This window comes from Xiphias gladius, chromosome 22 (assembly GCF_016859285.1).
Source record: "Xiphias gladius isolate SHS-SW01 ecotype Sanya breed wild chromosome 22, ASM1685928v1, whole genome shotgun sequence".
In the NCBI taxonomy this organism is placed as follows: Eukaryota; Metazoa; Chordata; class Actinopteri; order Istiophoriformes; family Xiphiidae; genus Xiphias; species Xiphias gladius.
In genome coordinates this window covers 16,431,718-16,450,232 of record NC_053421.1, presented here as the reverse complement: position 1 = coordinate 16,450,232, position 18,515 = coordinate 16,431,718, and the positions used below count along the sequence as shown (strand labels likewise).

The following is an 18,515-nucleotide window of genomic DNA, read 5'->3' as shown; positions in this document are numbered from 1 at the left end:
TTTTAAAAAAAAAATTAATTTATTGAATGTTTTGTCTATAAATCTTAAGAAAAAGTGAAGAATGCTCGTTACAATTTCCCAGAGTAGATGTTCTGTTAGACCAACCATCTAAAACCCAAAGATATTGAATTTACAATGAAACAGATAAGTTTTTTTAGTCCTCCTCAAGTAGAACTAAAAATTGTCCATTTAAGTAAAAGTCTTGTACTTAAAATCTTACTCAGTGAATGGCTGCTGAAAATATTTGGCTTTTTTGCTTTAAATGTAGGACTATAAAAATATTATCAAAAATGTTGTCAGTTAATTTTCTATGGATCGATTCATTGACTGCTCTTTTAAGCTCTCAGCTGAAGAGGGTTTTATCCTCTCTTTGAAGGAAAATATTTACTTTGGCCCTTTTCACTGTCATGGTTACAAAATCAGTCCATGCAAACCCTAAACAGGTTGGTCTGGAGATTGGTGTGTTTACTCAATGACATAAAGGAAAAAAGACAAAAAGCAAAGCATCTTATCTGCTGCTAAACTGCTAATATATTTTCCATAGACTTATTAAAGTAGTGCATAAGGTTCTAATCCTGGAACAGAATAATGTTCTGTGTCAAATTAACATGAGAACCAATCACGGGCAATGACTCAGTGGGGGGCTATTGTTGAACAGTGTGGATATAAGAGGCTACAAACTAAGAAAAAAAAAGTCTAACTTTCCCTGGATGAATTAAAGTTAAAGCTTCCCTCTGTGTTTGTGGGAGTTGAGTCAGACGGTGTCATCTGTTCTGTGAAGGCTTTACAGATTGTCAATGTGTCAGCGACGCTCGGGACAGATGGACAGAATAAACATCAAATCCAAGGAAATCTATGGTGTAGCTGAAGCCAGGCATCTTTCCTCTCAATTTAGATATAACTACTTTATTTTCAACTAGCTAAAGTCTATTTGATCTATATCGTGTCAGTGCTGAATGCCTGAAGCTTGTTATTTGTAAGTTTTTTGTATTCATATTTATGTATTCAACATAAACGTAAAATAATACAGTTAACATCATGAAGTGTTTGCAGTTCACAGTGAGTTCATAAAGCACAGAAAATATTATCCTCCTACCCAAGAACTGAAACCATGGCTTTCCAGGTAACTTCATGCACTGACAATCTGTAAAAAACAAAAACAAAACAAAAAATAAAAAAAACAAAAACCCAACGCAAAGGAGATTTTATTGTTAGAATGGCTTCAGTTTCATGTTCACACTCTTTGACATCTGCGTTCTCTGCCTTTCTGACCACTGAATATGTCTAAACAATGCAACTTTTAGAGCCTGATGTTTGGTCTTATTTCAGCTGGAATGATTGGTAATCTCTGTAATGAGAAGCTGTGTTGGAACATCCCAATACCTTATTTACTATACAGGAGATGCAATCAGAAAACAAATGCAGATGCATCAATGTGTAATATTAAAGATCTGTATGCAAAACACTGTTGTGTAATATGTCTTCCTTATGGCTCTTGTGGGCTTAATCCTGACTAATGAATAATTCAACAGATCAAGTCACAGAGTTTGAATAATCCACTGTTCACAAAACATGTACTCAGTCTGCTGCCCGACTCGATTACCTGCCCGCTGCTCCATGCTGATGATTAAAAAGACAGACAACAGTCCCATTCCCCCACAAGACTGATCTAGCTTCTTACCACTTAGTTTTACTCTGCCTCTTTGTTTTAAAAACTGATCTCTTCAAGCAGCAGGGCGTCTGGTTTAGCAGCTAAGAATTACATATTAGTGATCAATTAGAGCCAGACTGACAAATCAGCCAATATATCAGTTGATATGAGCTCCTCACACACACAGTATATTGGTATCAGCTTATATTTCAGCCTATAAGTAACATATATCCATCAACTATAGAATATCCTGATCAGTATATATCACAATTCTTGAGACAACAAATTTAATCATTGAGAAAACAATTTCTACTCAAGGTCCACTTACTTGTTTGTTCTGGAGCTTTTGATTGTGTCACAGTTCCCATCAATGGATAGACCTGCTCAGTTGTGATGGAATTGTAGCTGCTCAAACTTTACATTATTCAGGGTACTTTAGGACTTCTTTGAGCTTCACCATCGAGCTTGACAGTTCATTTTCGACCTTGAAAAACAGCAGTTGACCAAAAAAAAAAAAGAAAAAGAAAAAGAAAAAAAACCTCCACTCAAGGTCCACTTACTCACTTGTTCTGGAGCTTCCAACTGGATCACACAGGATGAACCAAGTAAGTGGATCTTAAAGGTAACCCGTGGTAACACTAGTAGACAATGGATCAATGTTTTTACAAATGGGTCCTTATATTGTTTGTATAGCGCACGCTCACGAGGATGCACAGTCATTAGCAAAAGCATGCTGGCAATGCAAGGAACGTCTTGCAGTTGGTTTCACGCTAGGCCACTGATTACGTTTTTTGGTCAATGTAATTCACCGACAAAGGCAGTGAAGAAGAGGACTGCAAGCTAGTAAACATGCATGTAAACAATGGATGATTTCAAACATTAAATAAAATTTTTTTCAATTGATTTATGATGAATTAAATGCATTCACTTGTCAGGCCTCAAGGATAAACATGTCGCATGAATGTAAACATAACTTTTGTTTGTTTACAAGAAAACGCCACAGAGCACCTTTAAGTGGAGATTGTTTGGTTAACTACTGTTTTCCGAGGTCAAGAAAAGAACGTCAACCTCAAATTTAACAATCCTCATGTGATTACAGTATGTGTTTATGAAAAAATAGAAAGTAGCAGACATACAGTACTGATTTAATGTTTTTTAAACTCTCAAATATTGATATTGACCAGCTGGGCTATGTACTTAATCATCAGGTTAAAATCAAACTTAACTCACATTTTTGTGAAATAATTAGCTTATCTTCACGCAGGAGAGTTGTTGTCTTTGACCTTTGTGCACTGCTAGTGTTCCTGACTGAAGAGAGCGTGTGTGTTTTATGAGCATTTATGCAGACAGAGTCAGAAAACAACATTGTCCTTGTATTGTTCTGTAAACCTTTTCACCTTTATTTTCTACATTTGGATCAGCTCAGTGTGGAAGCCTGGAACAATCGATACCCCCCGTGTCACAATCAAACCACGTTCACATCTTTACCACAGTCACTCACTCAGATATGGGAAAAAAGAAAAAAAGTCGACGGCCTCCTCTCACTACCATGTCCACAACAAAGATGAACCAATGATGTGTTAAATGTGTAAACCCTTCCTCCACTGGAGGAAGCTTAAATGGTTAAAACCTTTATGAAATCATCTCTCCTGCCCTGACTTGCAGCTGCAAGAGTGATACAAAAAAAAGTATAAAGAAAGCATGATGGTTGAAATGACACTGATGTAACTGTTCAACCTGTTTGGCTAACTGAGATGTGAATAGTGAAATACTGCAGGTGAGCTTGCAGAGTGAGATATGCAGTTATGGATTAAGATATGTCATTTGCTGCTGCTGTGCTCTTTGTGATCCACAGTTAAACCCTTTACCTACCTTCAGCTCTCTACAATTATAATTCTGTCCCTGATTAATTCTCCTAAACACACCTCAGCGACGTCTCTGTGATATAACAACCTCTTTCCAGGCATTGTTGTCCTGCTGTAGATATGTCCTCAAGAGAGTGCAGGGGCTTGGCTCTGTCCAGCAAATAAAAGCAGCTCGTTTTGTACAACGGAAGCAGGAATACACTGATCTGCTCTCAATCTATGCTACGGGCTCTCGGTTGTCCAACAGCGAGGATTCTGAGAGCTGTTTGTTCTAGTAAACAGGGAGCTGATGGACTGGGATTAGTACTGAATACGCACACTCACACCCACACCGATACATCCATCCACACACTCCACTGGAGTTAAGAAGCCCTTGGAGTGTATTTTTTGAGAGGTCATTGAGAAGAAGATACGCCAAAATGGATTTAAGTATGAGGCCAGTGCAGCCTTTTTCCTATATGTATACAGGGCGTGTGTGTGTGTGTGTGTGTGTGTGTGTGTGTGTGTGTGTGTGTGTGTGTGTGTGTGTGTGTGTGCGCGTGTTTTCTGACTATGTAGTGCCTTATGGGAGAGTTCCCTATTGTTTAACACTAGATTAGGCAGTGAACATCAGTTACATATGGAGAGTCCTCTGTGTGTGTGTGTGTGTGTGTGTGTGTGTGTGTGTGTGTGTGTGTGTGTGTGTGTGTGTGTGTGTGTTAGCTCTATGTTAAACATCTTTAAAGACAAGAGAGACGGACAGACAGACTAGGGTTACTGCTCTGTGGCACTCTCACAGGACTGTAGAAACAGACAAAAGCCATGTAAAAACTGGACATAGAAATCTCAAGATATCACAAACATCATTTTTCTCTATCACTAGATTTCTGCTGATGGCAGAAGTAGGGTCCTCGTTCTCGGTCTTCATTTTTTTGTTTTTTGTTTTTTTAATGTGCAGTCCCTTGGAAAATTCCTCAGTGTGGAGGCTTCAGTCTGTATGATGAAATGCTGAGGAGTAACACCAGAGGGAGACACACACTGCTGCAAGACTGTAGGAGGGGTTCAGACACATGCATACATGACAGTCTCACACATACACACACACACGCTCACGTACTCATGCACCCTTCTTCATTGGAGTTCACTAGAGTTCATTTTCAAAATCCATTACAAAATTAAATTAAAAAAAAAGAAAAAGAAAAAAAAAAAAACTCAACAAGGAATTCAGCCCTCTTCTCAAAGCATACATTCATCTCAGAGTACACACACCCATTCACACACACACTCACATAAGTGCACACATCTCTCTAATAAGAGGCAGTCAGTAAACCTTAAGTGATGAGTTGAGGGGTGAACTGCTTTGTCCAGGGAAGCTGTGAGTGCAGAACCTCGACACCACCAGCCAGTCTCATATTCACACCCAAGAGCGAGTCACTCTGCGCGGTTAAAATCTTTAAAAATAAAACAAAAAACAAGAAAAACCCAAAAAACAAAACAAAAAAAAACACAAAAGAAATGTAGAACAGCCATCCTCTCCTAGAGGGAGTCTTTCCTCTCTTCCCACTGTGAGGAGGGTCAAACACACTCCTCCCTCTGATCCGTGGCAGAGGTAGTACCGACCAATCCGTCCTCCTCTCTTCCTGAGTCCCCTCATGGGAAGTCTTTCCTTTCCCGGTGCCCAATTTTAATAAACGTCCATTCCCCTCATTGCTTACTCTGGGCCGCTGTGTGTGTGAGTGTGTGTGTTTGTGAGTGTGCAGAGTGTGGTCAGAAGACCTCCGGTAGTGTGACGTTGCGGAGCAGCCACTGTTGAGAGCGCGTGTGTGTGCAGTCTCTGACGCTGGGCACCTGGCTGTCCTCCTCACTGGCCTTGTCCAGACACTGGTTACTGTTAACGTGGACCAGAGTCAGCTTCTGCACAGCATGGAGACACAGAGCGCGTGTGTGTGAGAGGATGCAAATCAGGCTTTTGACCGGTTAATTTGAATTCACACGAGCATGTAAATAAATCTATATTAAATTGGAAATCTGTACACAAGGTTCCTAGTTTAATTTTCTATCTCGAAATTCCTTGGGTTTCATTTTGTAATTTTTTTGTTTAATGACAAAAACATATATTTCCTTTTAAGTTGTTTCACTATTTTGCCTTTTTTTTTTGTCTCCTTTATTGTTTTCATTTCATCCATGTTATTGTTGTTTTTTTATTTATACTAATTTCAAATAGAATAAAGCAAACAAAACATGAATAGCTTTGGGAATATATACATTTTGAGGTTTCTCTGGTCTGAATCAACAACCTAATTTTCTGTACCTGTCTGACCTGCATGAGAACCAATTGTAGGTGTAAAATCACTGTACTTGTGAATCCGTATGTTTATTATGTCCTCCCATGCCGGTAACATGTATATTTTCATAATTCATTTCATAATTTCTTCCACTCACCACAGGGTCGTATTCCCAGAGCTGGTTGCCTTTGAGGTGGTGGCACTTGAGCATCATGACGGGTCCGTTAAGCTTGGACACGTCTAGACACAAGTCGTCTGTCCTGATCTCCTTATTGGCCGTGTAGGAGAAAACCTGCATGTCACATGAACAGATTCCAGCTTTTAAAACAAATCTTTTGCATTTTTATTCTCCTAAACACTTCTACTAGCGCCTCTCTTTTATGATTAACTCCATGAATGACTGCAATGGGGCTGCAGCTAAGTGTTAACGGTTTACGTAAACACAGTTCATTTCTTATTTTCTGTTTGTATTTGTTTCTTTATGTTGTTTTTTGCTCTGTCTTGGTCCAATGTTACCTGGTTGCCTCCCATGCCGTGGCAGTTGAAAATGCCGACCTTCTCATTCTCCTTGCGGGCCATGTTGTCCAGGCACTGGTTGGTCTCCACATTGCGTATCTGAGCCGAACACACACAGAAACCACAGTAATCAACACCGTTAAAACATAAAACCACACCTTTTAATTCAAAATGATTTAGATGCTTTGTATCCTCTTGGTTTTCAAACAGTCTTACAGTGAATGACAGTGTCTTAAATGTTGTGAGTCAGATAGTGTTGTTTGTGTGCGTGTGTGTGTGTGTGTATGTTTATGTGTTTGTGTGTGTGTGTGTTTGTTTGTATGTGAGTGTACCTCTCCCAGGGAGTAATAGTGCCTGGGGATCTGGGAGTCAGGGTAGACATTCTCCAAGTACCAACTGAAGGGTTTACATTGAAGCTTTTGTCTCAAAGCAGTGCGAGATGTGATGTCACCGTAGTCCACTTTGGTCACACCTGTACACAGACACACGGACACGGACACGCACACGCACGCACACACACACACACACGGACACGCACACACACACGGACACGCACACACACATGGACACGCACACACACACACACACACACACACACACACACACACACACACACACACACACAAACATAAAGGTCAGTGACTATGGCACCAAACTACACTCATGTAGTCCTGGGTTTGTTGTTGCACGGCTTTTAAATGCATTTTTCCATACAGTATAATCCTTATTTAAAGGCTGTTGTTGGTAAAGTAGAACAAGGCCACACATTGATTTGAAGCACCCAAACACACACCCAATATCACTGAATTGCAGAGCTCACTTGACAGATGGTCAGGTGCTTGAAAAAGCCTAATGTTGAAGGGCTACTCCAACAAAAATCTGAATTTGTTGAGTATGAAATCATCTTTAAACTAGGTGGGGCTGGCTCCTTTGCAGAGGGCAGCGTCCTTAGTTGGCGTGAATCCATGACTCATGATTCCAATAAAAACGTAGTTTCAGGAGAAAAAAAAAAAGTCTAAACACTTCAACCCAGTCTCGCAAGATAATCCACTTCTTACTTGCCACTTTGTGAGCTATGACAGAGAAGGAGCAGAAACAGGCACTTTAACGTGTCTAAATAATAAAACTTTATTTATACGGCATAGTTTATACAAACACATGCAAATACAATGTGCTTCACAAAACAAAATTTAAAAAACAAAACAAATAGGAACATTAAAAAAATTAACAGAAAGGATTTCTTTTGCAAAGAGACAGTCATACATATTAAGTTTTTGTGCGATTTCAATACGCTTCGTAGCATGAAATTACTCGCCGCCCCCAGTCCTGCACTGCTGGGTCGCAACTACAATATCACACTGTCACTGGGTTAATGGATGGATCACACCTGCCAGAAAGATTAACCTCCACACATGAGCACATACATGCATACTTGCATGAGCTCATACACACAAATACACACACTTATTCACACTCTCTCTCACACACACACACACACACACACACACACACACACACACACACACACACACACACACACACACACACACACACACACACACACACACACACACACACACACACACACACACACACACACACACACAGTAATAGTGTGTCTCACTCACCAGGAGAGATGATATAGAAGAAGTTTTTAAATTCATCCATCCAGACTTCTGCCAGGCGTCGGTTGTTTTTGTTGATGATCTGTCCCGTTCCTCCGGGAAACGTGTAGGGTGTTGCCTTTCTGAACACGTGACCCACATGAGAGCATGTGACAATTTCTAGAGTCCCACCGCACTGCCAGATCTGTGAAGACCAACAGGCAAACACGTACAGTATACTGTGTAGGATGCAGACACTGTAAGGCTTGCTCGCTGAATGAACACAGGCTGACCAGGGAACTCTGCTGGGAGATGGATGACGCAGACTGGTCCTGTCTGTGTTGTGACAGTCTGAATAAGTTTGATTGAGAGCCAGTCAGGATGACGCCTGACAAAGTATTAGTCAAGTCAACAATTTAGTCAGAGTGGTCAAACTCACAAGTCTGACGTGTAGGTATGTCTCTGAACACAAGCAGACACTCGTCAAATCCTGGCAGTGAATGGAAGAATAAAGTCATGTCAGGTGTGTTCACTCACTCTGAAAGAGATTTCCAGGTTCTCCCCACCCCAGATGTCCATGCCTGCGTCATACGTGCCGATCTCCTGAAAATAATCTCTGTCTATGGAGAACAAGCCACCTGCCATGGTGGGAGTCCTAGAGATAGATGAGAAGAGGGTAAATTAAGAGTGAGATGAGTTAGTGCCAAATAATTCACTTAAGGCCTGCTTTCTAAAGGTCGCACTATCTACAGATTCCATCAGAGTTTTATATTTCGCAGCTCCCATCCCCCCTTCTTTGCTAATTTCCTGTTTGTTCATTTTTTGTTTTTCTGCTCGCTTCTCTGTTGTTGTGACGGTCGTGTCAGTGTTTAATGGCCTCAAGGCTGTCCTCCCATTTCTCTCCCTTACAGAATGGTTTCCTCTTTTGTACATCAGGCTTATTTTCCTTGCTGCCTGTTTTTGCTTTCATTTAACATCCAAGTTCACTTATCAACACACAATACCTTGCATACACACAAAGGAAAACAGATGAAACACATCCTGAGAGCAAATGGGGTGATGGTTTGTTTGCAGCATTTAGCAGAGACTCGGAAATAATAAGCAACACAGAAGTAGAGAAAAACAAATACTCACTTGTTAAATAATACACAGATGTTATTTAACATCCACAGATAGTAACAGTAGAGCTAAAAGTAGGGAATTATGGCAATATTATTTATATGTGTCTGTACTTTTCTTTTTACTGTAACATATCAAAGCCTTCTAACTCACCCTACAATTAAAATCACTATTTTTACAAGACTCAAACACATCACAGTAAAGCAAACAAAACCTACTGATTTACAGTGAATCTTTAACATGTACAGTGTTGGAAAAAAAATGTCTAATTAAAACCATTTATATAAACAGTGAGTGTTTATCACTTAACAATACTGTTTATTACCAAAAAACACCCTGAAACTGAAATAAACACAAACACTGCTACAATAAATAAAGAAAGTGACACAAACTATAAATAAAAGGTTGGTGTTTTGTACTGAGAATGTAAAACTGATCGATTTTTCTATGGGAGACTACCGTGTTTTTTTTTTTTTTTTTTTCTTCCGGTCCTATGGTAAATATTTTCTGGAGTATTAACAGCATCTAATTAACACAAGGTAATTTAAAATGTTCAGAGGATTTTTCACAAGTCTTCCTTAGACCTTGGATACTTGGTGTGTTTTTTCTGTCCAATTGCTGTGAAGAAATCTTTCCAAGTGACCTCAGACTTTTGCACAGAACTGTAAATTACAAGGTAGATGAGCCCATAACAGCCAGTTTAGCTGCAAAGGTTTCCTCTTTCACTCTCTGAGGCCTCTCAGTGTGTGACAGTAACAGGCTTGTAGCTTGCTGTGGACTGGCTAATGTAGGACAGTTCACTTGATAACCATATTGACAGCCATCTAACACCAAATGCACATTTGACGAGTTGAAATCACACCAGTGTAGTCTATTGATTTCCCACTGGCACATTTTCTACTATTTGAACTATATCAGTGCTAAACCGAAAGCCAATACACAAGATTCCTTCCAAAATCTCTTGTTATTTATGTGCAATAGCTTCCCAATAATGTGCAACTGCTCCGTGACAAGGTTTATGTCAATTGTGTCATTAGTGTAAAGTACTTCTGAATTTCCTTCCCTGATACTACAACCCACTTTTTGTTTTTTAGGCCACTTACAAGTCACCCTTAGGAAAATTTTGTCACGTAGCACTGTGAAAAACAACCGAAAAACAGGGGCGAAGAGTGTTACATAAGATATATTATGTGTGTGACCTCGAATAATGGCGTCAAGCATGCTTGGAAACAAGAGCAGGAAGAAGAGATGATAGACAGGCAGAAATAAGCTCCTGGTATAACTTCCAAGGCCTGGGCCATGAGAAATGGTACATGGATCAGAATTACACAGAATCCTACATAAACATCTTGACTTTAACTACAAAAGAAAGTTAACTATATTCTGTCAGTATTCCTGCCTTTACAAAATTTTATGATTATTAACTTGAAAATTAAATGGTAAAGTATGATTATGCTGCATACATGAATTGTAAATGCCTATCAGTAACACTAAAGCTCGAAGCATTTTTTTAATAGCTCACTGACACAGCAAGTGAGTATGATCATGTGTGCCTGCCAGTAATACTGACATGATTCAGGTCTGGTTCCTGTACGGAAATTCTTTTTGCTTGACCCATCAGAGCGGACAGAGGTCAGGGTCTGCTGAACAACAGCAGCCCTTGAGCTGGTAGAGGTTGAAAAACTTGCTGAGGGACACTTAAATACCGCAAGCCAGACCCAGATGATTCAGTTAATGGTTCGTCCCGCTGTATCACCCACCTGACTGGCAGTGTGCGGTCTCCTTTGCGGCGGTCCATCTCTCTCTGGGGTACAGGGTACCAGCGGAAGTTGAGCTTCCAGTTGAAGCCTCCGTATGTCATGTCGGATCCTGCCATGTACTCGAACGTATCATCACTGATCACGTCGATGATGGGGCACACCACCGTTTTCCTACAGTAAACAAAAACACAAACATACAAACCTTATGTGTTTCTCTGTGTATGTTAGTACCTGCTTGTCGGGAGCAGTAAACAGAATGAGTAATTAAGCATCAAATAAACACATGGACAAGCCCCCTGCAGGCTCAACAACAGTTTATCGATTTTTTTTAATGCTTGCCAACGGTGTGTGAGTCTTTTCTATATGTGTGGCTTACTTGTCTTGCTTGATGCGGGCGAGAAGAGGCTCTAGCCACCCTGTTGTACATTCACAATGAGCATCCAGGAAGGTTATAACCTAGAAACATGGGGACAAAACATTAGACAAATCCAACAGTGCACACAACATATGGAGAACAGGTCACTGAGTAGTGTATGTTACGTGTGTGCATGTACCCACACACACGAGCACACGCACGCACGCACACATACACACCTGGCCAGTGGAGATGGACGCCCCTTTGAGACGAGCACGGATAAGTCCAGACCGCTGCTCCATCCTTACCACCCTGACAGGGACTTCAAGCCTTCTGACATATTGCTCCAATGGCCGCTTTAGGAAATCTGAAACACACAAATAAACACATATATGAATTAAAAGGGATACAATACACACACATAAACCCACACACAAGACAGAAAACAACACTCACTGCAGAGGCTGGCTTACAAGCAACTCTTCCAATGTATTCGGTATGTACCAGCAGAGATCAAAGGTAAGTTTGTGCTTGTGTTTTTGCTTGCGTGCAGGTGCCTTAGCATGCCTGCCAACATCCCTCTACCTGCAGAGAGAAGCAACACACACACACACACATACACTGACTTGCACCATCAAACCTGAGGTCCCATAGGGTGTAGTGGTGCTGAAAGGGGGGGGGGGGGGATTGAGGGTAATAACAGAGTGTAATCCCTGCGGCTGGCAAATTAAAGACCTAATCTCCCCCAAACAGGGATTAACAGCATTGCAAAGGGTGGAGTGGCACACGCAGCACATATATGCTGACTGGCTGCTGGGCACAGACACACACACAAACACAACTACACACGCAGACACCCAGCAAAATCATACGCTCTCTAAAAAAATAGGCTAAGCCTCAAACAAGAGGCAGTGAAGGAATTATTTGCAGTGTACATACCTCTCTCGCTGGCATCGTCCACCAGGACAATCTCCTCTAGCAGTGTGTGTGGGGAGCGGTCGATCACAGAGTGGACGGTTCGCAGCAGTGTGCTCCACGCCTCATTGTGAAATACAATCACCACGCTGGTACGAGGAAGATTATCGGGGTACAACTTGTTCTTGCACCTATGCAGATAATACACAGCAATCAGAATAAAATCTTTAATGACAAAACCTGCTCTCAATGTGGAATAACACAAAAAGATACTTAATGCAACTATACACCTGATTATTCCAATACTGAAATGACAAGTCAAATGTCACATGTCAAAACAACAAAACTTCACAAGGTACAACAAGAGAAAATGTGAGAGTTGCATCTAAAACTAACACAGACATAGTTGGACAAAAAGACAACTACATGTGGAATAAGTGAAGTTGAAGGCTGTGAACACAGACAAAACTGAGCTGACAGAGACAGAGGGAGAGAAGAGAAAAACACTCTAGTGGAGACATCACAATCCAGCTCCTATCTGATTGTAAGAGACTGCTACAGACAGAGCTGCAGCTAAAGTGAGTCTACACAAGAGAGCTATATGAGGGAATTACTGGGACTTAAAAAAAAATCAAGTAAACTGCATCAGTCAGGGATGGAATCACTGCGTTAATTAAATCATCATTTATGGCCTTGTTAAAAGTCATATTTTTAATCGACTTCAAACAAAGAAAGCTGAGGGTGAATAATGAGTGAGCAACCAAGGATATATGAATCCCCAAATTTAGACATTTAAATAGTTCTCCAAACTATTCCCGGAGAAACAGTCTGTTTTAAATGATTATACTAGTTAGTTTGCATCGTTTAGTCGTTTAAATTATGCCTGACAACTTCCTAAAACATTTTTAGGGTTTTAAGGTTGATTTTCAACGTTCCAGGCAGCCATTGATTAATGTTTATTTTATTTTAGTAAGAAAATCAGCTTGCAGAGATTTGAAACTTGCTTGGCGTAGCTGGCCTATCACAATGAACCTCCACAGGTGTTGGATTTATTTTTTCAAAAAAGGTCTGTCACTGTTTTATGGTAAAACAGTACACATCCCGGTCAGGTTATGTTATCTATTATAGGATTTTCAAGTGCATTTTCAGAAAATCTACTGCTCTTTTTGATATTTATCACTTTTGGGATACATGATATTCTGTAACAGAAAAGTGTATCCTCAACACCCATCCCTAACTTGCAGCTTGTAAACACTTTTATCAGTTTGGCCAACAAAATCAGTTTTGTGGGTTACAAGAAATACTATCTTTTAATTTGTGGGTTCCTACAAAAGAGTGATTGATGGCATTTCAGGCAGTTTTATTTCAGTGCTATGCAGACTACAGTAGATGCTGCAGAGATTAGTGCACATTCATATAATACACTGCAATACTCATGCATAAAACACATCTCTAAATAGCCACAAGTGTCACCAAGAAGTACATCGCCATTTTGAGAAGGCTTTACAAAAGTTCGTCACATCATATCCACTTTTTCTTACAGTATATCAGTCTTTTATAATCCTCGCACCAAACAAAAACAAACAATTAATTTTCTAGGAAACAGCTTTAAAAGCATGCTCTAACCATTGAGAATAACAGATATAACAGATGGATTGATTTACACAACAGATGGCACAAAACATACACACATCCAATTCAAAATGAATGCTAAATGTTGCTCTCTAATTTAAAAAAAAAAAAAAAAAAAAAAAATCAATGCACATTAGAATGAAAGGGAAAGGAGGCACTCATCTGTAGTTCAAGAAACACTGCAGCCCACCATGTTACCTGCATGCAAGCTGTCTGACATTTCACTGCCTGATAGTGAAAGAGTCTTCTCAAAAGAACCTGCTATCTGTTAATGACAAATCTGAAACCAAACTGTGACTTCCTCCCTCTGACAGATTCAGCTCTCACAATAGCCAAATAGAATACGATCTCTCTTCCTCTATCCTCTTAACTCCCTCCCTCCCTGTAATCATCCAGAGCACTGGAACGCTTCCTCTCTCTCTGCTGCTAATTCTGACGGAGGGAATGTAACAGCAACAGAGGAGACAAGGTCAAAAATACTCTCCATCCTTCAGCTGCCTCTGGAGCATGTTAAAGAACACACAGTGATTCTTAGGCCGCGGTGTGCATGCTCATACCATCTGCAAGGAAGGGAGGTTGATGAGCGCACAAGATGATTCACTATAAAAACAGAGACACCCTTGGAGTCTTTAGAGTTTTATACATGTCAGTTCATCATTTGCATCTCCTCTGTTTCACAAACACAAACAAAACAACCAAGATTTTCCACTCACTGGACATGACCTTTGCTGTGCAGCCGATGGAAAACAAGACCTCTGTGTTTCCACCAAACCAACAAGCACTGACACATGCACGCACACACATGTCAGCGTGTCACATGATGAGGATTTTAAAAACTGAAGACTCGTTGTGAGTTCTGTGTATCCCCACAGTCGGGGTGGTGGAGCAACATTTGGCAACAGCAAAGCAGAGTAATGAGCTACAGACTGTTTCTCCAGCCAGTGAATTGTGGGGATAGTTAGGATGGGTGGGCAAACTGGTCCTGATTAAAGCAACATTACACACACACAAACAAACACACACACACACACACACATACTTATACATATATGTTCTCATAATGTTGCCATCAGGATCTAAAAAAAAAAAAAAAAGAAAATGTCAAGTTTTCTGAAAGGCGTGGTCATGGAAAATGTTCCACACAACTACACACACTCGTGCACATACACACGCACACACACACACACAAAAACACAGCCGTAAAGACAGACACACACAGGCTTGACTCTAATGTCAGAATAACTTTTCCTCTCAATAATTTTTAATTTTTTTTTTTTTTTTTTTTTTACATCCAATGGCTGTACTGCTGACAATAATGAAAATAAACCATCAGTGAATTTCCGCTTCAAAGTGTCAGCTAATGGCGACCTGTTTAGCTATGATGAATTCATTCACAGAGTCTCCCTAAAAACCTGCCAATCCACGCACGCACACACACCCACCCACACACTCGTGCATACACAGATATAAACATAAATGTATGCCTGCCTACACACACAGGCACACATTCCCTTGCTCGATATTGACTCTGTCTTATCTCCTAATTGGAAAAGCAGATAGACGGAGAGAGGGCTGAGTGAAAACACACCTCGTAATCAACTCTCGCTCAAAGACTAAAACCCATTTCACGGATCAATGTCCTCTTTTTTTCCTGCCTGTCTAGTGTGCATGTGCCCCTGCCCGTCAGTCTTGCATCTGTCAGTCAGTCTTTCTGTCTATCTACCTGAAAACCTTCATTACTGGTATATGCATGTTCATCTACTGAAGCGAAAAAGGGGCAAAGAGGGATGGAGGGCTGAACCAGTTTCCACCTGCTTGAACTAACCTTAACATATCTTCCAAGCCACTGGCTGGATGCATGTCTGTCTGTTGTTCTGCCTGCCTCTCCGTCAGCCTCCCTGTCTGAAGACTGAACAACCTGCAGCCACTGGTACTGACAAGACACTTAAGTAACACTAAAATCCTCATTATAGACAAGAAGGACTTCTGAATTGCACATATAACCTAGTATTACTAGTGTAAAATTAAAGAGGCAGCACAAAACTGTCTACTTTCTCATTATTACCATTAAAACTGTATAATGTTTTCTTTTTTGTTTGGTTTTGATTTTCTTTACATCTTAGTAAAACTGCAAGGCAGTTAGCTTGAGGCATGGTACACCAGAGCTCAATGTGTGCTGTTATCTTCAAGGTCTCATGAAATGGTGTCATTACTTCCTTAATGTCATGTATTTCCTGTTGAAACAGGGCAGTGAGGGATCAGCCTTTAGGGTGAACCAATGGGCTGTTAGTTATTGAGAAAAAAGCAGCTTGATTTGATAAGACAAGCAGAAAGGCGGAATTGTTGATAAATCTGTCATCATTTTATTGGTTGGACCTTTTAGTAACACCCACTAGTGCAGCATGAGGTCACCAACTAGCTGTGTCCCAGTTCCGTAGTACTTTATATACTAATTCTAAGAAGGTTTTGACTATGTAGGGTGTTCACACTGACAATGTAACAAAGTAATGATACTCAAAACAGTCCATATGCATACTAAGGGGGCTTTCACACCTTTATTTTGGGTCATTTGGTCCAGAGCAAGGGATAAACACAATTCTTTGTTGCCTTTTAATTCTGTTGCTGTTTGTGTTCAAATTGAATTTTTAAAATGAACCAAGAGGCGTTAATATGAAGCTATACAGATTGGAAGGTAACTCAATCGTTGGACAGTTTTGGCAAGCTATATGCAGCCATATTGGGGAATAAAACTTAATTGCTTGTTATGTGTTAATTTATGTTCTCTGGTGTCAAAAAGAGCAGTACTTCGTCTCAGTTTACATACTGTGTGCACAGATTTGTAAACCGAAAGTATATTATCACATGGCTCTAATGTTTTTTCTCAGCTTACCCGCGGGCGGTTCCATACAATAGCCAGCTTTCACACCAACAGAAGAAATTGCACTTAATGGGCAAATGCACCAAGGTTCCTTTTAACTGGTGTGAAAGCAGCCCCCAAAAAAGTGTTCTGAAATGAATTGTGGATGATAGTGAAACAGCTGTGTAAATGACCACAGAAAAGAAACTAATAAATCTTTGGAAAACATTGTGCTGTCTGAGTTCAATTGGCAGTGGTATTTCAAAACTGCAGCTAGACAGACATGCATTGGTGCGTGTATTGTATCATTTCCTGTTAGTACAGTATAAAAAGATACGTTGATTTATTTGTATACTAACTGCAGGACAGTATACGTAGACAGTTAGTATTTTGTACAAACTGCTTATATGGTATGGAATTAGGACCCGCTTACTGTTAAAGTGCCCATGGGATACTTCAGGCCACCACACTCTGTCTAATTCACTGTCTAACTGCGTATGACAGTTTAATCACTTCTTAAAACCTACTTGTTTGTGTTTTTATCATATTTATAGTCTTACCAATACTGCCATTTTATAAGACTTGCACGTTTTTTCATTCTATTTCTATATTGTGTATATTTTATGTCCTTTAATAAAACACTTGCAGATTAATATAGTTTTGAAATATAATTATAATTGTTGTTGTTGGTAATCTTCTCTCCCCTGAGTGATGTATCCATATATCTGTCTCCCTCTGTCTCAGTGGCTCGCTGTGTAACTGATTGTGCAGGTTTCAGGCCAGACTCCTGGCCTGTAGTTAATAACAGAATACCACTGTGGACTATCATTATCAACAATGAATCCCAATGAGAGCCATTTTAAGGAGAACTCTCTAAGCAGAGTAAGAGAAAGTGACAGGACAGATGATTATCTGTAGGGAGGCTACACACCCTTCCAGGCGGACGTCAGGCAGTGAACGATTGAGGGCAATCATCTCAGACGCCATGAGGTTGAACTGGTTGATCTTAAACATCTCCTTCATCTTCTCCTGGTTCTCCTTAGGGATCACAACAGGCTTCCCCCCTTCCCCGGGCCCGTCCCGCGGCCTGGTGAGGGCGTCTGGAATAGATACACAAACACGGTTGATCAGAGAGGATGCTTGAGGATGTGACAGTATCTGTCACGTCTCTTTGATCACATGTATAAGTGTATCAATATACACTCACCGTCTCTCCCAGGCAGTCCTCTCTCCTTCTTGTCATCACACTTGTTGCACTCGCTGAAGTAGAGCAGAATGAACATATCCAGCATCACCCACACCAGAGAGGTGGCTAAAACCACCTTACAATAGGCGAACCTCCGCATCCTAAAAATGTAATGAAAGGAATGGAAGACAAAAATATTAAAGCTCTGGCTGAGATGAGGAGTGATGGTAACCCTGAGCTGCAAACACAATTACAGCCTTTTCCAAAGCTCTGCTCTCCATTTCTTCTCATATCTGCCTTCTTTTTTCCTCATTCCCTTCTACAGCTGTGTGCCTGAGTACCATCTCAACACATCCATCTGTCCTTCCCCCTGACTGTCTGACTGACTGACTCTCAGCTCTTATCTATCAGCTGTTTATTAATGCCTCTCCAAATGGTCACCTCAACACTCAGAGAGAGCCTCAAAATGGACATTGTAAATTGTTAGATTTTTGCCTTACATCATTCCACAAGAAAAACAGTAAATCTACGAGGGCATTTGTGAAGGTTTATCGATTAAGTTAGTATCTGGCGCCATTACAAACACACTGAACAGTGACATTTGTGTTTTGGAGTGGATGTTTCACTGTATCTAAGCGATGCTTTAGTTGCTTTCCAGTGTCAAGCAAAGTTACACGGCAGAAACAGGCATCTATTGTATCAGAATTCCCAAATACCCTGCAGTGTACAAGCCAATCTACCTTTTGTACATTTAACATACCAAATCCCCGTGTGCTTAAATGCAGTCACAC

General features: G+C 40.5%; 1 protein-coding gene across 5 annotated transcripts in view; it reads right to left on the bottom strand.

Annotated features, from left to right (window-relative positions):
* Positions 1-1,247: 1,247 nt before the first annotated feature.
* Positions 1,248-18,515, bottom strand: part of galnt1 (UDP-N-acetyl-alpha-D-galactosamine:polypeptide N-acetylgalactosaminyltransferase 1) — a 45,865-nt gene continuing 28,597 nt past the window's right edge. For 3 of the 5 annotated variants that reach the window (XM_040117849.1, XM_040117850.1, XM_040117851.1), the window contains exons 3-14: positions 17,746-17,885; positions 17,470-17,638; positions 12,074-12,240; positions 11,374-11,501; positions 11,156-11,235; positions 10,780-10,950; positions 8,438-8,555; positions 7,925-8,105; positions 6,629-6,768; positions 6,297-6,395; positions 5,938-6,072; positions 2,564-5,409 (exon numbers count right to left, since the gene is read on the bottom strand). In XM_040117849.1, coding sequence (XP_039973783.1) covers positions 5,263-5,409; positions 5,938-6,072; positions 6,297-6,395; positions 6,629-6,768; positions 7,925-8,105; positions 8,438-8,555; positions 10,780-10,950; positions 11,156-11,235; positions 11,374-11,501; positions 12,074-12,240; positions 17,470-17,638; positions 17,746-17,884 — 1,674 coding nt within the window. In that variant the 5' untranslated portion in view covers position 17,885 and the 3' untranslated portion in view covers positions 2,564-5,262. Of the gene's footprint in view, positions 5,410-5,937; positions 6,073-6,296; positions 6,396-6,628; positions 6,769-7,924; positions 8,106-8,437; positions 8,556-10,779; positions 10,951-11,155; positions 11,236-11,373; positions 11,502-12,073; positions 12,241-17,469; positions 17,639-17,745; positions 17,886-18,515 lie in introns of all 5 variants that reach the window. The other 2 variants (XM_040117848.1, XM_040117852.1) reach the window with 1 other exon arrangement.